At 37.4% G+C, this 26541-nt stretch overlaps 1 protein-coding gene across 1 annotated transcript in view; it reads right to left on the bottom strand.

The window, feature by feature from the left end:
- Positions 1–1629: 1629 nt before the first annotated feature.
- LOC140160242 (C2 domain-containing protein 3-like) overlaps positions 1630–26541 on the bottom strand; it is a 59113-nt gene continuing 34201 nt past the window's right edge. Inside the window, exons 25-44 of the mRNA XM_072183517.1 lie at positions 26071–26199; positions 25506–25600; positions 23470–23607; positions 22560–22703; positions 21970–22074; positions 17623–17803; positions 16959–17096; positions 15780–16037; positions 15262–15411; positions 14596–14707; positions 13420–13584; positions 12155–12260; positions 11657–11922; positions 10551–10701; positions 9839–10009; positions 8128–8193; positions 7298–7617; positions 3975–5396; positions 2556–2697; positions 1630–1881 (exon numbers count right to left, since the gene is read on the bottom strand). Of these exons, the coding sequence (XP_072039618.1) occupies positions 1657–1881; positions 2556–2697; positions 3975–5396; positions 7298–7617; positions 8128–8193; positions 9839–10009; positions 10551–10701; positions 11657–11922; positions 12155–12260; positions 13420–13584; positions 14596–14707; positions 15262–15411; positions 15780–16037; positions 16959–17096; positions 17623–17803; positions 21970–22074; positions 22560–22703; positions 23470–23607; positions 25506–25600; positions 26071–26199 (4484 nt within the window). The 3' untranslated portion in view covers positions 1630–1656. The remainder of the gene's footprint in view (positions 1882–2555; positions 2698–3974; positions 5397–7297; positions 7618–8127; positions 8194–9838; positions 10010–10550; positions 10702–11656; positions 11923–12154; positions 12261–13419; positions 13585–14595; positions 14708–15261; positions 15412–15779; positions 16038–16958; positions 17097–17622; positions 17804–21969; positions 22075–22559; positions 22704–23469; positions 23608–25505; positions 25601–26070; positions 26200–26541) is intronic.

Below are 26541 nucleotides of genomic sequence, written 5' to 3'. Positions count from 1 at the left end.
TCGGTTGACCCATTGGTTGTCGGCGCATCGCATAACTGGACCACGGAAGTAATAAAAAATTAACTTTATAACAATCTATATACTCATAAAATTAATGATAACATAACAAACAAGAAAAAACAAAACAAAATGTGAACGATATAGAGTGTGCTTTGTTAAGTCCACAAGGCTCTAGTGTATGTTATTAGCATACTGATCACATTTGGAGCAAGATGGCAGATGTCCATCAGCAGTATCCTGATCAACCTACATCTAGAATAACCACTGCAGCCAGAATCAGCTCCCAAGGTTGTCCGTACAGATAAACACATGTTTGCATAAAAGGTTAGAAAGGGTTGCACGAAAATGTTTAAATGTCACGTTATATAAAGGAACCAACAAAAAAAAAAAGAACTAAAGAAAAACACCTTACAGATATCACACCTATCAGACATGGTGTGTTTTGAATTTCAACTTTGTATTTGATGCCTGAGTCGCATGTTACTTGAATATCATATTGATGGCTCAGCGGCAGAGAGACGTACCTCCATCACCTGCTGTGTTTAATTGCTGGGCATGCACTGTGCATTTGAGTGAACCCCTCACAGGTAATCATACGCACAGCTTGAGTTGTTTCATCATGCCATGTAATTGAGCTATTGCAGTTGAAATCCATACACCCCCTACGGAAGAAATGACATTAATCTCTCACACAGGGGGTGTAGATTTCCAATGGAGTCACCCATTCAGGTTTCAACTGCAATAGCCCATTCTGCACCCTTTCAACCATTCACTCACAAAAAGGTCCCCAAGTACAACTAAATATGCCTCAAATCCGTCCTCTCGCACTGTACTTTGTTCTTCATCATAATATATTGTCATAAAAAGATGTATGAAAATCAATCACATTATGGGTACTGTTGTGCAACTTTGCAACATGGGGTTGCAGCAATATCCTCAAATGCCTCTGTAATACTATATTATGTAGAAATAACATTTTAGCAGATATTACTTTTGTTTTAACAATAGCAGAGTGAGAAGTAACACATCAATGGGTTAGTTCACCTGTAAAATCTGCCCTATAGTCATTTAACATTTTCTGCATTCTATATTAAGTAGACATCCGACATCTGGCAGCTATTGCAGATAGAGCCTTCTTACCCCCGACATGAATCTACTTTAAAGGTGGTGACCCAATTCATAGCCTTGTCCACTACTTTACCACATCAACATTTTGGCATCTGATTGGCATCTGATGGAAAAGTTTTAGGCTTGCGATATTTGCGAGATGCTACCTTTAGATGGTATCAACAAGTGGTAATTTCATCAATATCCAAACTGCTGGAGTAATTGAACTCAAAACTTCTGATCAGATTGTTTTGGTGTTATGCCTACATGTAAAGGACAAAACACTGAATGGTCAAATCAGACCACACACCTTAAAGAGAATCTGCAGAATTCAAATATTGCACTTTCTGATCAAAACATGAAAAGGTCTTGAGATATACACATTTTGATGTAAAAAGACTCCCATTTGTGAACAGATTTTGATTTAATGGATAGATTTTAGATAGATGCGTCACATCTGATTTGGCAAGCTTTTGAAAATCACTTTTAAACAGTGACCTTCATTAAATCATATAAAAAGGCTATCACATAGTATTGTCATATATAATCTCATAATTGCATTGAATATTTGGAACCAAATATCTTAGCTATTCTCTTAGCTTCATCAGCACTAGGAGCGTTGAGCTTTGGTTTCCGAGTATTCAATCCAAACCCTGCTCCTTTTTCAGGTGGATGTTGCGTTGCCATGGGAGCTGCTGAAGAGAAACCACCACCAAGTCTGCTAGCAAGCTCAGCAGCTGCTTGGGCCTTCTGGTAGGTTCGGCTGGAAGATTCCTGTAAAAGGTTGAGCACAAATATTTATTAAAAATAGCCCATTTTAACCTGTAAAAACTGGTATAATCGGATCCTGAGGAAAAAAATGACTAAAGGGTCATTAATTTCTACAAAAAAAAACAAAAATTATTTGAAAGGGTCTTTTAAACACACTATTCTATGAAAGCCCATAAATCTGGAATGATTTTGTTGCAATGAGTCATTTCTCTAAATGGTTTGTTCTGAGGGGCATTTCTGTCTGTGAAAATAGTAAAAACCCTTTTGAGAATGACCAATCAAAATAATATTCAGAACAAAAAATATGTACTGCAAATGCTACCTAGAAAGTTTGGTAAAAGCACATATTTTTTTTCTCAACATGCACGCATCATGTTTATCGCATAAAACATCAGGATCATTAGATGTTATACCGGTTTGATTAGCAAGAGGTGTTGATGAGATGAGTCTATCGACCAATCAGAACCCCATTTCTGTGTTTACGCGCTGAAGTGGCAAAAAAGTGCCAAACTTCTGGGTATAAGAACATTTGATTGTTTCATTTACCTCCATACTTGTACAAGTTAATCTTAGCAAGTTGTTGAAAATCTTCAAATGCATATTTACTGACACTACAAAACATTTTTCTCCGTCATGGTTCTAGAGATGTCTTGTCACAGAACAGTAGCAATACTTACATCACTTTGCATATCCCCATCTCTGGGTTGACCTCTAGGCAGGAAAGTGACAGCATTATGTAAGGCTCTCATGGATGCCTCCAAGTCCTGGGGAGGTAGGAAGAAATTAGGTACAGGAGCACTGGTAGACATTGCAGATGGTCTGAAGTAACAGGTCAAGGAAATATTGCATTTGAAATATTATTTATTTTATGGTTTTATCAATTATTACTATTAGCACAGAATTATTATCAAACAACTAGTAGCACTTCTAGCTAATAAACATTAAATTCAATTCAACCTTAATCTGACAACTGTGAGACTTTGCATTAGGTGTTTCAATTTGATTTCAACAACTCCTCCTATACCTTTGTACAGGAGCCAACCGTTGTTAATCCGTGATGAATCCACACTTTTACTATAAGCGTATATGCCGAACGCGAAAGCGAGACTACGCGTTACTGCCGAGAGCGCCGTAAAATTGGCGTCATGTTTGGAACCTGTGTGCGTATGCAAGCTTTACAAATTAAATTCAGTATTTTTCAGCGGCTAAACATTGCAGTTTTATTCTGTACTTTTATCCCAGTTTTATTGCTGATTTTAACAGAAAAATCATCGAAGTTTTTGTAAGGCTGAGTGGCAATGATTACCTGACATTCCTCATGAAATAATCATGTGAATTATACGACCTTTAGCTTCTTTTCGTTGTTGAAAGGGATTCAATCATGTTTCACCGTTGTTCATAACCGTTTAACAACTCGCGTCGGTAGCGTGCGTGGTTTACCGGCCGGGCAGCTAAAGCTGCCCTCGCCAAGTAAACCACGCAGACGACGCTGCCGCATCGTTGTTAAACGGTGATGAACAACGGTGAAACATGATTGAATCCCTAAGTGAATTATGTAATTCTGCAATGATCACAAAACACAACATCAGGGAACACAAAAGAGGACTGAATGAGGAGCAATGTCACTGACAAAGAAGTAGTATTTTTAAGGACTATAATAATAGTCAGAAATACAAAAACTAGTTTGTGTCTACTGTCACTAGTCAATCAAACTCAGATACAGTTTATGATTTGTTGTGATTATTGCTGATTTTCTCTAATGAAGACACCAGGTAAATTAACACCCCACTTATGCGCTATTAACCAATCACAGGCTGTGAGGAGTTTGATCGACAGTATCGTCAGATGTGAACTAGTTTCTTTACTTCTTACTTTTATTATAAATGGTGCTACACATAGCAAAGATGCGGCCATCTAATACTTATACAGTATAATAACCAAAGTTATATATATAGACGCAATCAAACAAGGTTTCATCAGTCTTGATCAATAACTGTGCTGTAGTTGTGTTCTTGCTACAATTATACACATTTTTGTCACAAGTAGCCACTTCAACTGCACAACAATATCACATTGGTAGTAATGTAAAAGGATACACTGAAGGCTTCACAGTTCTTTGTTGCATCAATCTCTGTTGTCTCTCAGCAACTTCAGGGTCGATGGTCAAAACCACAGAATCATCACTGCTCAAAGATAAACTTCTCTGCCTCTCAAATGCTTCATGTGATTGAGTTCTTCCTAGTAATTGATCAGTGCCATCCAGAGCTGGTCTTGGTATGCTGCTGTTATCAGGTATTGGATCTTGTGTTTGTTCTGATAAATTCTTCAAATGATCCTCAAGAGTATGCCTACTGGCAATTTTCGCTCTATGATAAGTACTAACAGAAGGAATATTAGAATCATTGCTAGTGTCTTTAGCATGACCAGACATTTGTTCTACAAGCACTGGTATATCTCTTTGAGAGTCCATTTTCTCTTTTGTATTTCTATGTATTGCACGTTCTTTGCTTTGAATGTCATGCTGACGGTTAGTCGTATCTGCAAGAATTCTCATCCTTTGTTCACTACTTTGCAAAGTTTGGCTTGTAGCTTGAGGAAGTGTACGTATGTGCGCAGATCTAGGTGGACGACTCTCTTGTGACCTGTAGTGATTCTCATCATCACTACTATCACTTCCACTTGTACTTTTAATTGATCTTTGGTCATCATTTTGATCTGAAGCATACCTTGTTTTGTGTTCATCTTCTCCATAGGATTCAATGTTACTTCCTACGGACATTTCATTCTTTCTAACATCATCCATAACAAACGCATGTCTCTGGTCATCAGGTTTTCTGTTTCCAGGAGGTAGACTGTCATCATCATTTAATCTTAAAAGTAACTGGTTTTGCTCTTCATACATCTGTGATTGAGGATTTGGATAACTTGGCATAAAATCTGCCCCAGCACCATTATCAAGATTCGCGGATGTCCAAGATTTCGTGGCAGGATAACTTGTCATAAAGTCTGCTCCTGCATTATGACCAAAATGTGCTGATGAGATGTCATTGAGAGCTTTTGGCACAACTACATCTGATAAATCTCCATCAAATTCACCTGGATCTCTAAATTGATGCAGCATCTCTTGATGATGCTCCTCTGATGGCTTCAAAATATCACCACCACCATCAAATTGCACACTGTCTTCCCAGTTTTCACTGTGTTCAGATGGAGAGCCAACAAGCCCTCTTGCATCTTGGTTCTGTTCATCCATGGTTGGTAGGCCATCTTGTACATCATCAAAAGCATGCTCATGATGGTATGGCTGGTTACTGCTTCTAGTAATTTCACTTGCAATTGAGTTACTTTCTGAGCTTTGCTCTGCTCTGTCATCATTTATGACCTGTGGTCCTGTGCCACTGCTTTGTTGGGAGGATATTGAATCTAGCCGAGGTGGCTCTGTGTGATTTCTGATCTCAGATTTGGAAAGCTTCTGCTGTAGTTTCTGATGAACAAGGTCAAGCTCCTGGAGATTTTTTCTGCAAATGAAAATTAAGAAATGTATATTGCGAGTTCTAGTCAGGCCTGGAAAATATGTTTATTTTCCGGTAAGAGAGATAAATTTCCCTCCAACTTAGCAGGATTTCCCACCATTTCTTATGTATTTCTTTATCCAGGGCACAAAATTTCCCTCCAAATGACTAAATTTCCTGTCAAGGAGATTGCCAAATTACCTATTCTAGGCCTGGTTCTAGTACTACAAGGGCAGGGCAATTACAAATGAATTAACCTTATCCATGTCATACTTTACAAAACCGGACACTCAATACAATTTATTATCAAAGTAATCAGTGCCAAGGAGACAAGTTTGCATGCCTTCATTACAAGGTGCTGTCAAAATATACAGTCTTAAAAACATAACACCTATTTTCAAAAAGGGAAACCGAACCAAGACCGCCAACTACCGTGGTGTTTTGTTAACTTGTGTAGCCTCAAAAATCATGGAACACATTTTGCATAGCCACATAATGAAGCACTTGGAATCAAACTCCATTTTGACAGACTACCAACATGGCTTCCGAGCAAAACGCTCAACTGAAACACAGCTTATTTTGACAATTAATGACATCGCTCAAGAACTGGACAAGAACCATACTGTCGACGCCGCAGTGCTTGATTTTTTAAAGGCGTTCGACAAGGTGCCACACCAACGTCTCATCTCAAAATTCTACTATTACGGGATAACTGGCCCCATCTCAAACTGGATAAAGAACTTCCTTGTTGGTCGATCCCAAAAAGTGCTTGTCGATGGAGAGTCCTCCACAGAATCTTGTGTAACATCTGGCATCCCTCAAGGCACAGTCATTGGACCCCTGGGTTTTCTCATCTACATCAATGATTTGCCACAACATCTGTCATCCACAGCCCGCCTCTTCAGCGGATGATTGTTTACTGTATAAAACCATCAAAACCAGGAGTGACATCACTGCGTTGCAAAATGATCTCCGTATCTTAGAAGATTGGCAAGAAAAGTGGCTTATGGAATTCAATCCTAGCAAATGTTGCACCATCAATTTCAAAACGAGATTTCCCCCTGAAAGAACTTACAACTTCTGTGGCCAGGAGTTGCAAAGAGTCACCTCTGCAACATATTTGGGCATCCAACTGACCGAGACACTCGACTGGACTCTTCAAACACAAGACACCGTCAAAAAGGCACAGCGTGTCCTGAATGTGGTTCGACGCAACCTATGGAGCTGTAACTCAACCATCAAAGAAACAGCGTATCATTCACTTGTTCAACCTTTATTAGAATACGCTTCTACAGCCTGGAACCCATACCTTCAAAAGAACAATTATTCCCTCAATAGTATTCAAAAACAGGCAGCAAGATTTTGTAAATCAGAATACAGCAGAGAACCAGGGACAGTAACTAAACTTCTTAGGGATCTTGACTGGCAACCACTGGAGTCAAGACGAAAATCACAGAAGATCACCATGTTATACAAGATGATCAACCATATCGTGGATGTACCTATCTCAAATTATGCCAAGTTCAACACCAGAAACACACGGGGGCACCAACAGAAACTCATCCAGCCAAGACACCACAAGGCAGTCTACAAGCAGTCTTTTTTCCCAACAACCATACCAGAGTGGAATAAACTCCCAGCTCACATTGTCAACTGTTCCACAATAGCATCCTTCAAATCAGTGCTCAACGACCACCTTCACCCAAGCACCAGACACCACGTTTAAATAGAGCAAGTTTCCGTTCACAAAGTTGGTGGAATGTTTCCCTCGGGATGCCTTGCCGACTTAACCAAATCCAGATCCAGATACAGTGCATAGGATAGGTGTTCAAAACATATTTCTACATGAATGCAGTGAAAACTTTATTGCACGCAAAGCAAAGCAAACAAACAAAAGTAAGTATTACCTTAGATTCTGAACAAGGAAAGACGAAGTGACAGAGGACGGTACTGGTGGCTCTTGCACAAACACTGTATTTCTATGTTCTGCCACTAGTTCCTTGCTATTTTCATCTCCTTGGGGCACATCTGGAAGATGGACTTTCAACCTGTCTTGAAGATCTTGATGAAACTTGCGGATGTTTTTCAAATGTTTCTCAAAATGGCCTTGTACAGACGACAGTACCTGATTTTCACTTGACAGCGATGTATTTACTCCAGGGGGTGCTGGATGTGGAATGATGTATGATACGCCTGGTACGAAAATAGATGATGTGTTTGGAGACATCTAGACAATATAATGGAAAAACATTTATGGTTGTAATTGATACAACAAAATTAAGTTTGATTGTTTTCAAATTTTGCTTGCTTGATTTTACAAGATTTAACAGTGTCACATTTTAAAATATTTGTACTTTTGTTTAAGAAACCAGTGATGGTATTATAGTTTGAGATTACCAATTTTCATGGGCATGTGCAAAAAGAGTTATCCTTCAGTCAGGGGGTATTGCCAGCCAGTCAGGGAAATTTGAAGTTGTAACTTCATTTTCTATCCAGTTAGGCTTCAATTGGGGATATCAGCCAGATGATAGAAACCATGCCCCTGTACTAATGAAAACCTGTGCACATATCTGCTTATTTTTAGACTACACCAGGCACTTTTTTGAAAACTGTCTGAAAAAGTGAGTGAATTTGCTGAAAAAAAATTAAAATGTGTAAATTTGAACAACAAAACTTCATGGCCTGTAATATTTTGTTGATATTTCCTCCATTTACAATGGAAAGGAATAATACTTACTGTTAATGTCCTTTGTTTTGGTGGCTTCTTCAAGGGTGATAAACTTTCACAGGGTGTGATAGAAACCTGTAATAAGTGAAACCAATCAGATGAATATCTTCTATACTGATCCATGTATGATGTGCAAAACGATACATTGGATTCAATGGCTCTGTAGCAGAAAGACATTGGGCTATGCCAGTTGAAATCCATACACCACCTTGTGGAAGACATACCCTTAATCTCTCACACAGGAGGTGTAGATTTGAAGTGGAATTTGAAATTCACATTCCTTGTGTGGAAGATTAAGGTCATGTTTTCCACAGGGTTTGTCGATTTCAACTGTAATAGCCCATTTCCATTAGTTATTGTGTATTTGATTGTTGGTTATAATTATGCATGAGTACACTCAACACCTTTGTTTCAGATGGACATTTTATTGTGAATATGTCATTGTACAAGCAATACAATAAAAAAATTCCACATAGCCACCGAATGAAAAGTATTTAATTTTCTTTGTCATCACTCAAAAAGCATTTTGTGTGAATTTTACATCCGAACTAAGTGCTATTCAATTTTTATGGGCCTTTTTATTTGACATGTAAAGTCTATGGGGGTGACGATTAGAAATGGACGGCAATATTGAAAACCCCTCATTTTGGGCCATTTTAGACACTAAAATGACCATAAAAAAGAATAGCACTTAGTTCGGATGTAATATTCACACACAATGCTACCTGAGTGAATACACACATAATTACCGTAACTACCCGGTATAAGCCCACCTTCGGCTATAAGCCCACCCCCTATTTTTCAAAACATTCTGGGAACAAGGGTGCACTCAGGTATAAGCCCAGTACTAAATTTTGGCCAAGTCAATGCTTTGCTCTCATATTTAAGAACAAATTAAAAACATATCAGTTGATAATTAACATTCCACACTTGACATTGAAATTGACATAAAAGATAGAAATTACTGGTACATTGGGCACATACAGATGAGGGATAATTGTTCTTATTTTAAAATTCCAGCACTAGCCCTTCCCCGGTTATAAGCCCACCCCCATTTTTGAAGTGAAATCTGCCATCTAGGCGGGTGGGCTTATACCCGAGTGGTTACGGTAAATACATTTCATTTGGGGGCTATAGCAAAAACAAAAAATGTCCTATACCTTAATGGTTACGGAACAAAGGTGGATCAATGCAGAATGCATGAACAGACTTGAGCATATTATAAGCAATCATACACACAGCAGCCAATGTATGTCTTTCTGCTGCTGAGCCACCATATTCCAGTCAGTCATTAGGATTCAAAATGGCAGATTATTGTCTCTCTTCAATGAAAAATAAAACAAAATAAAACATACTGTTTGCTATAAGAAAAATCACCCACAAAAGTTGTAAAGTTTTTCAATAGTAGCAAGTTATGTTAGCATGGACTATGAACTCTCTTTCGAGACTATGGACACCTACAATGGTTTAGAAGTCTTTTATCACATTTTACAATCCATTTGTTTTATTACAGCCGACAGTATACATTGTTCAACAAGTGCAAAACCTGTTCTCACAAAATAAGCGGAAAGTTGCCAGGGAAGACAGGTATTATGATTCAATGAACATGCCAGAAAACATTAGAAAACAGAAGAATTCTTTGAAATACTGAGTTGTGAACACCATTAAGCGAGGGAGCCATCCTGGCAAGTTACAAGTCTCATACATATTCTTTTCTTACCTTTATTTGTCCATGGCACTGTCCACTGAAATCCATAATATTGTACCAGCCATTGAGACTACGGAATCCTGCCATTAATGGTCCCATATCAATAGAACAGAAGCCTAGTACACGATCACTACCCTGGTTAGCTGCAGAGCCCGTCTGATGCCATAGTTTCATCACAAAACACTGAAATTAGTAAAATAGTACAATAATTTGCTTATTTAATGGAGGATATGATATCAACATCTGTCCATGTCTCCTGAAGGTAGCTCCCATTTCAATAGTATCAAAATTAGTACTAACACAACAAAGAAAGTATGTGGATTATATTTAACCTAGGTGATAAATTTGGTCCAGCTAGCAAATCCGAAACCAAAATGTATCTTTTACTAAGGATCGCACGGTCATCTCAAAACGAAATTCTACCCACAAAGTGTGTGTTGAGTGAGAGTATGCATGTCAAACATGTGCTTTAATTGCCGCATTCACTTTGCAAAAACCTTCTGGCGCCTTGCTAGAAAAGGGCGATAAACAAAAATGAACTTTTTGCGCATGTGTATGCAGGGAGGACCTCGTTTTGGTAGCAAAAGGGTAAATAATGAAATCACATATCATACCTGGTTGTCTAGGACTTCTTTGCTGACTTTAACATTTACTTCATACCCTTAGGTTGGGTGATTTGTATTCATTACTGTAGTGGTCTGTATAATGAAACCATATATCATACCTGGTTGTCTAGGACTTCTTTGCTAACTTTAACATTTGCTTCATACCCCCAGGTTGGGTGATTTGTATTCATTACTGTAGTGGTCTGTACTACCAATGGCTCCTCTGCTGATTGGAAAGTTACGTAACAACTTGGTGCGACGGTGTGCAAACTGTTGACAGAAAATTTGAAATACATATATAAATGCAATGCCAAATGCCAACAACTGACAAACTATGTATGTCTCAAAGTGCCTGTGCGCGTTCATTTTTCTTAACACGTCCATTTCAGTTCAAAATTTATTTTTCAATTCATTTTTTTAATAGTTTTTTTTATAGTTTTTTGCTGTAAAATCATGAAATTCTGACAAAATTTTGAAGAAACTTTACTTGATTTGATACCCACTTTGTTTAGATATAAAACAATTGATATCTGTACTTCAATTGTGTAAATGAATCACAATTGTATACTGTGTACTTTTGAGCACTCGCAAATGACATCTTAATTCAAAATTAAGTTGAAAAAAATGCATTCTGCATCCGTTTACTGCCTTACAGCAATTCAATTTCCCAAGAGTTGCAAAACTATGGAATGTTGTACTTTTAGAAAACATTGGTGTTGCTACTCTCAAAGCATTGGTTTTAGAGAAAGCTACTACAATCTGTTAAAGCCATGATGTACAATTTTTTTTAATGAATTTGGTTAATACTTTCAAACCCAATTTTATGGCATATTTGTAATGTGTACACATGTTCCAACTTTACACCTAATTGGATTCAGACAAATTGATTGTGATTGTAGAACAAAGCAGTTTTGAATTTTAACTTTAAACATTACATGTAGCCTATATGTGACATGATCAAGGGGAATGAGTCACATGTTGACCCTGGTCAAAAATAACCTTTACATATATACTTCTAAAGAGCACATTTAGAGCTTTCAGAAACTGAAAACCCCATGTTGATACGACTTGTTTTTGCGAAGTTACGTCAATTTATCAATTGCAGAAAACAATGTAAAACAAAAGAATTTTAACACTTTCTCAAAATCAATATTAGCGACATCCGACTCATTTCCTTGATCGTGTCCATATGTACAATTAATTGAAGGAAGAAAATATGCCGTACCCTCTAGCATCTTGCACTACAGGTAGATGCATAGCTCTCTCTATTAGCACCTTCATAGACACAGGTCTATTCCTCTGTGCCTCTTCTTCTGCTAGTCTTCTTTCTTCCTCCTCCTTTGCTTTTCTTTGTCTCTCAATCTCTTGTGCTTGTTCATCTTCTAGCCAATCCTCTACTATTTTTTGCTTGTCCGTGCTACTGTGCCTTTGACGTACGCCACTAGTTGAGCGGTATGATGGTATGGGGATATCATCTGTTGTATCCAATTCCTAGAAATGAAATGCAAATAAAGATTATTCCACAGAAATGACTGACTGTTCCACTTCACCCAATGAAACAACAAAACCTGCCCTTCAAAATATTAAAAGATTAGTTCCATGTTATAAAACATCATCAGTTACCTCATTATATTGATAAACACTGTCAAATTAGGGGTTCCGATTGTAAACCCTGATCATATCACTTTAGAGCAATTAACCACCTAATTTATTGTCAACTTACATCTTGGTCACCATGTCTTCTATGTGAGGTCTCCATGTTAACATGAATTCTGAGACAGGCTCCTCCTAGATTACTTGCTCCTGGTTTGAACAATGGATACAGCCCACTGTAACAATGTAAAGAAAAACATTAAGACCAATTGAGTTTTAAAACAATCTAGTTTTGGGGAGCTAGTTGGCATAGCGGTAGTTCCCTCGCCTTGCACCACTGAGGTCCCGGGTTCAAGCTCCGGCGCGGCCCAAGGACTCATGTGCACTTGGTTTATCCCGATTCCATGCTCGCTCTCGCAGGTTTTCTCCAGGATCTCCGGTTTCCTCCTGCTTTCAAAATCGGTGATTAGTTGTTTGGTTATCAAAAACTTCCTTCACCCAATGGAATTTGGGGAGCTGCAGAAAATGGGTGGATGCGGATAGGTTTGACCCAGGTTCGGGCTTAGTTGATGCGATCTGATTCTGATGATTCACCATGCAGCAAAATTACAGCGCTTTGAATCCTCTGGAAAATGCGCTATATAAATTCTGAAATTTATTTATTTATTTAGTTAGTTTTCATCAAAAGTCTTAATGAAAATAAATATTACAATTTTCTACATGTATTTGTCTGCCCCAATGGATGCTGAAAGGGCTAAAATGTGACATCAATTTCAGCAGCTTCAGTGCATTTAGGAATACTGGCAAAGATCAGGGAGATTATGGCAAACAGGTCTGCTTTTATGTAGACCTACATGTATATGAACAATATCACTGATATTTACTGCAAACTGCTTGCAGTTAATTAACATATCTTGAAACAGTGAAAGTTCAAAGTAACACATTTCACTTTTTCCACTGCATTTATATTTCTGAATGGTGATTCATGTTAATGATGGCAATGTGTCAAATCCTTTCTCTTCTGAACTGCTTTGACACAGCCGTTCAAGTCTTTAAGATGAAGGCCACCATTTGTAACCTTTAAGATTGGCAAGATAGGGCGTAGTGTTTAGTGGACGAAACCAAATATTTGGATGTTCTGCTATTAAAGCTGGCATAAGGAATTCGGTTGTGGTGTTGGCCCATATCTTATATGAGACACAATCTGATCCACTGTTTTTCATTGGATTTATTTGCTCCCTACCTTTGCCTCAATTTCAGTATTGCAGACTTTAATCTGATTGGATCAGATTATGTCACATTGCTTTGACTTTTGTGATGAGAAAACATTGTAGAAATCACTACGATGAGTCAATTTCTGCAAAAGCTTTGAGACATACTATACAATAGTTTTACCTGACTCTATGATGTTTACTTCTCTTATCTATCAGGGGTGAGAGGTCAACATATGCACATCCAATGAGTTTGTCTCTATGGCGAGGTCTGGGTTGGTCTTGACCTGGGTGATCCTGGTTGTAACTCATCCATAACTGCACTTCAAGTCTCTCCTCCCTCAAATACCTGGATCATGTAGGAAATACAATATGAATGACCTCCATCCGATTCCCATGGTACAAATCATTTTCCAGAGTATTTTACTTAAGCTTTGTTAAACAAAGAACTTTCATCATTCAATCCATGGTGTGTGAAATAGATTAGCGAATCTCTGTGGTTTCCAAAATAATTTTATTGTAAGAAATATATAGTAAAAAATAATTTAAGGGGTACTACACCCCTCGATAAATTGTGTCTATTTTGCATTTTTCTCAAAACTAATAACACAGTGGTAACAAAAGTTATGTATATTATAGGGGCAAGGAATCCAATTACTGCACTGGAATTTCTGTGACCAAAGACAAGCGGTTTGTTATTTATGATAAGAAATAAGGTACCGCTTGTGAACCGCTTGGAGTCACTGAAATTTCAGTGTAGTAATTGGGTTCCTTGCCCCAATAATATGTATAACTTTTTTTACCAGTGTGTTTTTATTTTTTGAGAAAAATGCAAAAATAGTTACAAATTTACCACAGGGGTGTAGTACCCCCTTAAGAGACTTACAATTGGCAAATTAAGCAACCACTGGGTATGCTAAATACAAACTAGCATTGAATAAGTGATGTAAAAACATTCTTGTTATTTTATGTTCTGATATGGCTGCTTAAGCCTAGGGAATATCTGTATTTGCACACACAATGCAATTTTACACTTAAATATAACCATGTCATAAATCACTTTACGAGTGAAAACACAAATATGGAAATCATATTACCACGTAACCACAAGTCAACTACTTGTTCTCTGTTGAGAAGAAACAGTCTTCAGTGAACGGCTCTTTTCAATGCCACCAGTAGGTATGGGCGACCTACATGTCTCATTCTTAGGTACTTTGTCCTGAAGAAGTCAGAGCTACTTCTGACGAAAGCTTGACAGTTCAAAACTTGTCCAACGGCGAACCCGCTAACAACTCTAATTATTATGAACTCCTGTCGTAAAAGCCTATTCCACAACAACTCAACTGTTAAAAAATCTTACCAAGTAAATGGCTGCGTATGAGCAGCCTGGAATCGCTGTGAATGTTTGAAATCCGCTGTGACGTAACCATCTTCACCGATGTCTACATAACACAATTTGGAACATATAGCAGCTGAAGTAAAAAATGCAATTTGTTGAACAATGTTAAACAAAAAGGATACTGCTGATGTTGCTTTATAATTTTAGATGTAGAATTTGTTTTGTAAATATCCACTTTTTGTTTTATAAATATCTATACCAGATTTGAGTGGGAGCCAGAGTGGGTGCTCTCAAACCTAACCTACTCTTTATTTCAACATCTTTAAACCATACTTCAAACACTTGCAGGAAACTAAAACTCCTCATTATACGATCATTTTAGATCACCAATAAGTTTCACTGAAAAAGAGATTGTAGTTTTTGTCCAGAATTTGCATGAAATGGGGGATCAATTTAATGAAAAATCTTTGCATATGACAAATTTACGAATGATCATGGCTACCTACTATAGTGTACAGTGCCAAAGGTGGACAGTCCACATAAAATGCATGTAATAACATAATAAATCATTTGTAAAGTACCCTAAATTTTGAAAGTTTAAGGTGGCTTCTAAAATAAACAACATTAGGCCATTAACTTGATGAAAATTGAATAAATAGTGAAGTCTCTACGTTGCTTAGTGCATACCTTTATCATAGAATTTGTATCTGATGTATGCCTTTGCCTGTCCATCAAGAGTATCTTGGCCAGGTCTGAGTGCAGCAAAATCTGGGAACCATGCTGCATCTGTATGAATGGTCACCGTTGACGACACAGCTCTGTCCATATCATCATGATCTGTGGGCAAAGGTAAGAAATGCTTAGTCTTTCTTGTTATATTTCAATACCACATGCCTTAATTTGTTCTCAGTCATACATGTAGATCTGTTCTTAGATGTCTCTTTTAGCTTCAGCAAATCAGAAAACACCTTCAGTCCTTCACCCCTCTGTTATCAGGAATTGGCACAACACCATAATAAAATTGTATTTGAAGACAATCAGTCTTTCATGAACTTAGAATTTGAATTACAAACAAGATGAAAAAAAAAACATACAAATTTTATTTTATCACATCTGTATTAAAAGAATATGTATAAACACATTTCAGTTTATGCATCAGGTGCATCAAGACAGGTTTACATGTAGTCTTGAGAACCATTACTTACCTTCCTCCCATATCTCAGCATCATCTACAATCCCATGTGGTGACCAGCCAATACTTCTTGCTGCATCTACAACTTTCTCCCTATCATTAGGGTGTGCAAACTTGATAGCTAGTTCCAGGCCACCACCTACTCTTTCTAATCCCTGGTGTGATGTGGCTTCTTTAGGTGTATCTGATTGTGATGTAGGATCATTGTTGCTAACTGATGTTGCTGCCCAGCCTTGGCTAGGTATGGTGAGTGGAAACCAGCCTTGAATACCTAGTAATGAAATATATTGGTTACAAAAGTTTAATGCTGTAATAATTTTAAATATCCTAAGACTAGGATGAGAATGAGTCTGTAAACTCAAACATTTAAAAATTGGTAAAGTCAAATAATCTCATTAGTCAAATCAGTTTCTTCAAGTGTTATTCCTTGTTTCCTCTTTCACTGCATTGTAAATAATTGTAAAACGGTTTGAGCACGTAGCACTCTGTGTGCATAATTTGCCGGGTGAATGACAAAGCTATCTGGAGGTACAATATTTCCCCTCCATGGATGACACACAAACATGGAAGGAGTCCTGACTCTCCTTGGATAATCTCTACAGTTAACCTACAAATGTCATCAAGTTGTTTTCAATGATGATCATCAACAGAATCTATACCAGCTCTTTAATTGACTATTTGAATTGGTAGCCAATCTTAAGGGGTACTACACCCCTGTGGTAAATTTGTGACTATTTTTGCATTTTCTCAAAAATAATAACACAGTGGTAACAAAACTTATGTATATTATAGGGGCAAGAAATGCAATTACTACACTGAAATTTCAGTGATTCGAGACAAGCAGTTTAGTATATATGATAGGAAATAAGGTACATCCTAGCGGTGCCTTATTTCGGATCATAAATAACGAATCGCTTGCCTTGGGTCACTGAAATTCCAGTGTAGTAATTGAATTCCTTGCCCCAATAATATATATAACTTTTGTTACCAGTGTGTGATTAGTTTTTGAGAAAAATGCAAAAATAGACACAAATTTATCGAGGGGTGTAGTACCCCCTTAAGGCAATCTGACAAGAACACCTGTGCATTTTGAATGTGTTTGAATGGCTTGAAAACCTACAGAAATAAAGGGCACCAAGTCAACACCATAGGGAACTTGCCTTGACCTAAATGTTACTTGTAATTAGTTTACCTGTCCTGTGTGTGAGCAGTGAATAGAGTGGTATAACTGCAGTGCCCAATAATACATCCACAGAGCCAGGGATGAGTTGCCTTCCTGACACTGATGGTGCTGATCCTACATCAAGTTGTCTGTAATCAGTCTTATGATCTGAACAGAAATAGACAAGAACTTAGACATTAATTGAAAATGCAAGTACTGCAACAGCCTTTGACTATAGGTCTAAATAATTCAATATACCCCATGTGTGGAAGCTACATGTATGCCATGCTCTTGTTACAGATTTTCACCAAGGCCAATTTATTCATATATTTATTATGTAATATTCATTTTCTCACCTTTTTTCATTTGATATAGACTTCAATGAAGCTTTCTTGAAGACATGTTCTCTAGGCATGATAAGTCAAAAAGGTTTGTTTCCTGCAGGTAGCCTGAATAGCTTTATGAAAAATTTGTTGCTTTTTTTGTTTGTTTAGTTCTAGGAAAATTACAGAATATTTTTATGGGATATTTAGTGAATTCATATTGCTTGTAAACAAAATGAGATTTTTTTAAATTTATCATCATTTTTTGCTTGAAAATTATTTTTTTAAGGATTTCTCAAATAAAAAAACCAAAATGCAGTAAAAAGTAAAAACTCCCTAAAATTCTCTCAATTTTCTTTGAGCAGGATTACCTGGTCTAAATCCTGGTGTCTGATGCCACACTTGTAGTTTCATCTCAGCAGTCTCCAATGACTCTGCCAAACTCATTGCATCATTGTCACCATCAGTCAGCAGCATCGGACAAGGAAAGTCCACATGGTGTGAGAATTCTGGCGAAAAAGTCCTGGCTATGGTACGACTGATTCGCATGTCCTGCACAAAATAGTCAAGTATAATTTTATTACGTATTTCTTGGCCATGGTGGAACACTGAGCAACGCTTGTAGCTTCACGAAAACACGCGAGCGTACATCGCTATCGACAAGCGAATTTGACCTCGATCGTGTGCATGTACATTAAATCTGTGCATGCACGGTTAGATTAAGTTCACTACCTATTTCACAGATACGCATGGATATTTTTTTCGCCATGTTTTCTAGTTTCGAGAGCGGGACCGAGACTCAGGCTAGCAAATGTCATGTGCCTCGCGTTGCGCAGCTTCGATAAGCAATGCATTTCATTCACCAGAAAAAGTTGCAGCATGCCGTCAAAAATATAAACAAATAAACAGACGCCGTCTGCTGCCCAAACGATGACGTAACGACCATTTTAAACATACAAAGACATGGTTTAGTAAATAACTAGTGTATTAAAATGTAATAAAACATACTTTGCGTTTGTATCATATTTTTCTGTGTGCTTTCCTTTTTTTGACCAGTATATTTGAACAAATTGAAAAAAATGTGGTAACAAGGTCAAGGTCAAACCACTTTGGTTTAATGGGGGGTGGGAGGGTTCAATTCCCCCATATTCAGGCAATCAAATGACTCTGACCCCCTCAAATGAAACCCCAGACCCCAAACACAAGGAATTTCCCTTAATATTTTGTTGTTGTCACATTTTCAATCATCACAATGAGTCAAGTTCACCTTGCCCCCATGAAATTTATTAAATTTAAAGACCCCACTGGAACAGACCCCCTACTGCCCCATGCCTTATGAAAAAACCCTATTTAATTCACATTGACTGCCCACCTAGGTTTCATTATCATTGAGGTATAGGACTTTTTATTTTTTTGGAGGAGAGCAGATAGGGCAACTACTTGATTATATTTCTACATGTTCATACTACATACTCTGAAAATTTTAGAAAATTCACTTGACGAGTCCGTTTTTTAAAATCACATTTTGTTCCTAAAATGGGGTTATAAGCGCCCTCAACGGGCACTCTCTCCATAGGGCTACATGTAAAGACCAGTTATAGACAAATGGCCCTAAAATAAAACGGACTCGTATGCGAATTTCCTCAAATTTTGCATATGATGTAGATTTAACATCTGGAATGTAATGCAAGTGATGCCGTTGCTGCTCTCCTAAATTCATTTTTAAAATGTCCGCCCCAGACCAAGGTGTGCCCCTGGTTACGGATGGTGTCATCTTTTATTTACAGTCATTCAGTCATTTAATAAAGGATTTATCTTGGATTAATCAACCCAAAAATGTCAGTCGGCACAAGTGCATCAGTGTGCAAGCAAGCACAGCAAATCATATCCAATGTATGGGATTATTTCTTAACAAAGGAAACGGAGCAGCGAAGCTTTGGACTTCCGAAAGATAAGAGTGCTATCCAGAACACTATGGAAGCAACCGGGATTAAATCTAGGTCAACCCTCTACAAGATTAGAAAACATGGACCTAAATCTCCAGTAAAAAGAGGACCCAAAAGGAAGCGGATAGTCGACAGCGTAGATGATTTTGATCGAGGTGTTATCAGGCGGCTAATTAGCAATATGTACATAGAGAAGAAGTGGCCAACAATTAACTCAATATATGATGAGGTCAAGATTGCAATCAACTTCCAAGGTAGCAAGTCATCACTAAGAACAATTTTAAAAGACATGGGCTACAAATATAGCAAGAGGCCGGAAAGACTTGTTAAAGAAAGGCCAGACATTGTTGCCAAAAGACACGACTACCTGAGTAAAATGAAACAAATTAGACAGCTTACCAACTGCCCTGTCGTGTATTTAGACGAAACATTCCTCCACCAGAATCATACAAAGTCCAAATGCTGGGTAATTGCTGGATCAGGAGGATTTCTTATTCCAACCGGAAAGGGAAGCAGGTTAATTATTTTGCACGCTGGGTCAAAAGAAGGATTTGTTGAAGATGCTCTCCTTTCATTTCAATCCAAGACGGGATCTAGTGATTACCACGATGAAATGAATGGCAACGCTTTTTCTGGAATGGTTTACCCATCAATTTCTGCCAAATATACCCCAACACACTGTCATCGTCATGGACAATGCACCTTATCATTCAGTTCAGGAGGAACGAATACCGACGATGAACACAAAGAAAGCCGAAATGCAAGAGTGGCTAACAGCTCAAAATGTAGATTGGTGTCCAACCATGATCAAGGTGCAGCTTTATGCACTTATTCAGATGCACAAACCAAGGTGTACGAAGATGGTCATTGACGAACTGGCAAGATCCCATGGTCACTATATTCTGCGACTGCCCCCTTACCATTGTGAGCTGAATCCTATCGAACTGATTTGGGGGCAAGTCAAAGGTGACGTTGCAACAAAAAACTCAACGTTCAAGATGGTAGACGTTAAAAAGCACCTTGAAAATGCACTAGCAAATGTAACGCCTGAAAATTGGGCTAAAGCCGAGCAGCATGTCATCAAACTTGAAGAAGAAATGTACAATAATGAAGTCAGAATTGACACAACACTACCGGAGGACCAATTGAACAGCTTCAGATTCCAAATTGAAGTCGACGATAGCAGCAGCGAAGAGTCCGACTCGGACTCTGAAGATGACGATGCCTATGCCAGTGCACCAGAGTTCCCGCTTGGAGTTTGAGTGAAGTGTAAACAGGTAAGTCAGATTATAATTTACAAATTGTCCTTACAATTACATGAAATTCAACATGCATGCACATGATCATCATAGGGTAGTGCGCTTGTACACAATGTTTTTCATGATTTACTTCATTGATTTTGAATAGTGCAAATCCTCGACCTGCTGACCAGTCGAGTACGTGTCGCATAAATAATCCTACCTGCAAAAAGCAGTCATTTCTTCTGCACTGCAAGTGCAAGTTGAGCTGCTCACAAATACACAATATGCAATCGATCCAAGGTTTATCAAATCAGTTTGTTGTTTACTTTGTGACTTGCAAGTGTCACTCGCGTAAATACGCGAGTGACACTTGCAAGTCACGAAGTAAACAACAAATCAACTCGACGAGGCATGTTTGAACTGCATTCTTGAGCTAGCTCATGCACTCAGCTCCGTCAACTGCTTCGCTTTTCTCGGATTTTACAGCATATCATAGCGCATACATGTTATGATAGTAATCCCAATCATCATCGAAAGTGCTCATAGAAGCAGAAACATCTAATATGATCCATGAATTGGTGCAAATATTGTAAATGATCCATTAAATTTCGCCAACATCGCGGTAAAATTATTTACATCTTCCACATGTCTCTGTACTGTATGCCAGCCGTATATCGGCCTGTATTTTAAAGTACGGCGATGTACGTGATGACCTCTGTCAACTAACCAATCACATAACGGCAGGGTTAATGTCATCAATGATCGAGGTCACTGCGCCTACAGTGTATAGACGCTTAGTACGCTACATGGACGCAATAGAAGTGTTCCAGGTTGGCCAAGAAATTCGTAATAAAACAGTAGTAGGATGAAGAATAAGAATTATACAGCTTACCAAATTTATGCATGATTTACTAAATGTGTTGTATAATTGTCTGTAATGGGGAAATAGCAGCTAATACAACTATGTCACTCTTTGTGTACCAACTAATAAAAGTTGCTTTCAGTATTAGATGATAAGAATTTATTTACATAAAATTTAACTTTCATTGGTGTATTTTGCGGAACATAAATTGAGGTCAGAATTAAGAAATCTACGTAATTTAAAGCAAACCTTGTTGGGCTGACTTACAGCCATAATGTATGTTTTTCATCAATTTGAATTTTGTTATTCTTACTCAAAATGGTGAAATAATATTAGTAATAACTGCTGGGAAAGGTTTCTGTTCATTTTAAGCTGAAATAAGGTAAGTGAGAGAAACCCCACTGGTTATTTTAGCCATTCAACATGGAGTTCTATGGGACTTAATGTATGAATTATGCCATTATGTCAAAACTGCTCTGTTGACCTAACAAACACAACAAATTTGGCTGATTCCATTTAGGTGTAAGTTGGGACATGTGTAAACATTACAAATACACTCAAAAAATTGGGTTTGAAATTTGTTTACCAATTTCATATTATAAGATCATACATTAAGGCTATAATTTGAAAGTTAGCATATTTGATTATACAAATTGATTAGAAACTTACTTCTTTAGCCAGAAATGACAATTCCATCTTGACATAGGCATTAACACCAACTTCACTGGCATACTGTATTCCTGCATCAAATTGAGCTAGATGTCTGGCAGCCATCTGGGAATCATTACACATGTATATAGTATTGTTCATAGTAGTAATACAATGTTGAATGAAGTTTGAAACTGGTTTGCTGTCATGTTATTGCAATACATGAGACACAATCTGATCCTATCAGGCCATAGGATGGAGGCAATTCTTTAAATTGACTTATTATTGTCAATATTATTACAGCACCTATGATGTATTCTTCAAATAAACAGAGTCTCTTATTAATTAAACACACAGAAGAATTAAGAAATTGCTTTAAACAGAGAGAAGGAACTAAAAAGGCCATGCAGCATACACTGGACATTAATAGGAAACACCATGTTGGTTACTACCTTACTTTGACGCTATTTTATGTTGTGTGAGACCGCAATGAATATCTGTCCATACCTATATTGAATATTTGAAAGTCCTGCATTGTAGTGTACTAATTCATTTTGAACAAAAATATCAATCTTGAAAAGGAAAGATTTGTAACTACAACACTCGCGTACCTTTAATCCACAGGCTCTTATAATTCCAACAGACATGCATACATGAGGACCTCCAGGATCTGAAGTAGTTTTATTTCTTGTTGATTCTCTGACCACAGCATTCTTATAACTAATGGTGACATCCAGCAGACCTGCATCTTGTATCTGCAATAAAGTAACACCAAGAAAGTTCTGCATTAACATGTACGTAGCATGGAAATCAATCATTACCCTACATTTCAAAAATTACATACTTGAATTTAAAGTTTGTAGAGATGATTTTTTAATTACATTTCTGTTGCAAATTCTTTTTAATGAAACAGAGTACCAAGGGATCACTATACCATTTTCCACCCTGAAGTGGCAGTGATGCCATTTTCCAACCCTATGTGGCAGTGACGTCAACAAGTTGATGCAGCTGTCTCGCGCACACATCTATGTGGCATCTTTAAGTGTGTATGTACGCCAGCGCTTTGAGCAAACGCCTGCAATTTGAAACCTGCCCCCAATGAAATATGCACTGATGTCACTGTCACATCAGGGTGAAAAATGGTATATATGATTCTTCTTTCAACTTTTATGTGGCTACTAGTTTGAAAAAATATGGTACCTCCATCCAGACCATTATTTACATTGCATACATTCTATCATAACTTGATGATATATCACAAAATGTTCAGCCTTTGGTGCAACTTTAGAATCTGGTACACCACGCCTGTCATACATCATCTGATTATCTTGAGAATAGTGCATACTCACAGAATAAAGCATGGCTTGTGGGTGGTGTACCTTATTTTAAGACCTAGCTGAAACTTCTGTTTTGGGGATTCAGTTTTTACCCTTCTCAAGCACACTTCAATGGTATGATGTAAACATTTCTACATATATTTGTATACACAAGCACATATTAGAGTAGCTGAATTCTACCAACCTTGGCCTTTTGTTCTGGTGTGAGGTTTTCTTCTTCCACATGTTGCATTTTCAGTGGTAGTGAGAATGTCTGCACACTGGGTTCACCTCGTCTCTGCATTGTCACCATGGCACACAGCTTGGCTAGAGGTAGTGTAGTCTAGTTAAATGCAAAGGAGTAATTATTATTCAGTAGGGTTGCATGACTAAGTCGACTATAATGTTAGTCATGACTAATATGGTAGTCACAACTATCACCTGGTGACCTGGTGATAGTTGACTACCTATTGTCCGAAAAAAATATTTACATAAAATGCGGCTAGATTTACACCACAGTATTATTTTAAATCTACCCCTAATGACAGCTTAACAATGTTATACTAAGTCTTGTATTCTTATCTTGAACAATACTCATCAATCTTATCAATTTTAGAAATTAAAACTTATACTCAATACTTTGCAAGAATCAATTGCTTGCAACAAATTTATTTCCTAGAATCAAGATTGATTCTGTGCAACAAAATTCTATCCCTGATTGTAAAGCAACTATACAGGGTGTCTCAATAAAAATAGGCCCTGCGGATCGGGGGACATAACTTAAAACATCAGCAGTAAAATTAAAATTTTCTTGTAGATTCAAAATCCATGAAGTGTCTTCTATAGATTGGTGCATAAATGATCAAAATCCGTTCACTCGTCACTGAGATAATTGGGAAACTACAAATAGACTCATTTTTGGACCTTTCCAATGAGACAATACACATTAACAACAATGAGCTGCATTGTAGCTTAAGAATGGAAGAAATTAATGTTAGGGGTTGACTAAGTATTGTTGGTCGAAGCAGACAAAAAGATCGATTTTGATTATCTAAATCAAAATATTATTGACAAATAGCACCTTGATGTTTTGCAAAACTTCATACTTTGAAAACTTGCTTGATTTATTGTTGTTAATGAGTTATGTATGTTTTACAAAAGTGATGCTGTTTCATCCCTTTTTACAACATAACTCGAGAACCACAGGACCTACAAAAGTATATCTGTAAAATCAATGCAATTTTTGCCAAAGCTCACTACCATATGATATTAACTACCAAATCGCAATAGTTTGAAATAGTTGCTAGGTAGGAGATAACTTGCCTGATCAGCATCTATGCCTCTTTTCTGTTATTGATGTTGTTTATCAATTTCTGTTTATTTTATGATCAATACTATCACCTGGACATTTCATTTTGAGGAAAACCAATTTCTTTTGGATCAAATATTTCAGCCACTTCAATATAAAGTTCAGCCCTACTGTTGGTTGACAAATGTACTGTATGTATAACAATAAGTACATCAAGTACATATCATTAGATTTATGAAGTTTACTTCGAGGATGGTTAAATATCAAAAATACTAAAATAATTTGCCATAAAATGTGTCCCGAATTAAAAAAAAATGATATCAGAAGGACATTCCTCGTATTCAGAATGCAATTCGATATGTCTGATGAGTTCTAAGGTCCCTCAGAAAATACTGAGCAAACATTGCTATCCGAGCCCTTAACCCAAAGAGAAACGTGTGAAAAACATTCTTTGGGAGATTGATTGATTTTCAACTCCTAATCAGCAACACTTGGTGTTTCCTTGTTTTTCGTTTATAATAAACTACATATTATTGTTAATGTGTATTACCCCATTGGAATGGTCAAAAAATGTGTCTATTTGTACAAACTTAATTATCTCAGTGACGCGAGAACGGATTTTGATCATTTTTGCACCGTTCTTTAGCAGACACTTCATGGTTTTTGAATATTGAAGAAAAGTTTTATTTTACTGCCGATATTTCAAGTTATGCACCACTTTCCATAGGGCCTATTTTTATTGAGACACCCTGTATATCACTTGTACAGTGGTTAAAGGGTATTACCCTCATTTCAAAAACATTGTTTGCTTTTTTATATGGAAATTACCTCGCTTTCTTAGAAAATTTAATCATGCCCTTCCATAACCTTTTTTTGGGTGGGGGTTACATTTCCGGAAGACTTACATCCCATCCCTCCTTGCTTTTGCTTACCTTTGCAGCAACTTGATCCCTGATGTTAGGATAGTAATATCTACACCACACCTCAAATGGAATACCACCAACTCCTCCACCTACACCAGCACAGGCTGCATGAGAAACAAGATGTGAACAAAACATGTAGGCCTATTGATTACACTTAGAACAAACTGTAATGATAATGTTTTTGTTAGCTAGCTGTAATATCATCTAGCACCTGATTTGATGTGAGAAACCCAGTTGTGAGTTCTCAAACCTGTTTTACTTCATGTTGCATTTGCAGACTTACCATCAAGCCTCAGGCAGTAAAAACAAAATGCCATGCCCTAAGCCTAACCTCCTCTGTTGGCATTCTCTCAGCGCACAATAACAAGAGCTAACATGTCCGGCTTGATGATTCCATTACGGATTACAACAACACCCAGATACTGGCAACAGCTTACAGATGGTGTACTAATAACTGCATGAACAGTTGATAGTATCAAATTTTACATGCTGTGGTGTGCATTCCACTAAAATTTTTTTTTTTAAACCAAGCTGTAGCACTTTTACAGACTTATTTTAGCCATGTTTGATTTACCTGTTAACAATTCTCTTTGAGCTGGTATTCCTTGAGGTAATACAATCCTATGTCTGCTGACATCATGGAAGGTTGGATCAGGAACACACAAAGTTGTGGCTGACCTGTGTGGTTTCAATACTGGAGCACCTGCAGCATAAAATCATGATAGAATTAATTAGAGAGCATTAATTAGTGTTAATCTTTCAGTTGCTTTTTTAGAACAAATATCCGACTGCACAAATACTGTAATTTCCACTTGAACACAATTGACCATTCCAATACCTATCGAGTGAAAGTGTAAGCAATGAAAGAAAACCAACTTATATTTTCTGTTGATTTTTATTCTTCTTAATTTCAGTCAGAAATGTCTAAAATTTTAGATGCAATGATTGTATGTAACTGACACATTACAGTATCTTAATATTTGAAAGATGTGTTTGCAAGCATAGAGAGCAGCGTACAAGAGCTGCACTGCCTCTGGTGCTAGAG

The sequence above is a fragment of the Amphiura filiformis genome, chromosome 9, assembly GCF_039555335.1.
Source record: "Amphiura filiformis chromosome 9, Afil_fr2py, whole genome shotgun sequence".
NCBI classification, from domain to species: domain Eukaryota; kingdom Metazoa; phylum Echinodermata; class Ophiuroidea; order Amphilepidida; family Amphiuridae; genus Amphiura; species Amphiura filiformis.
The sequence above is the reverse complement of the archived record's forward strand: the minus strand, read 5'-3'. Positions and strand labels throughout refer to the sequence as shown.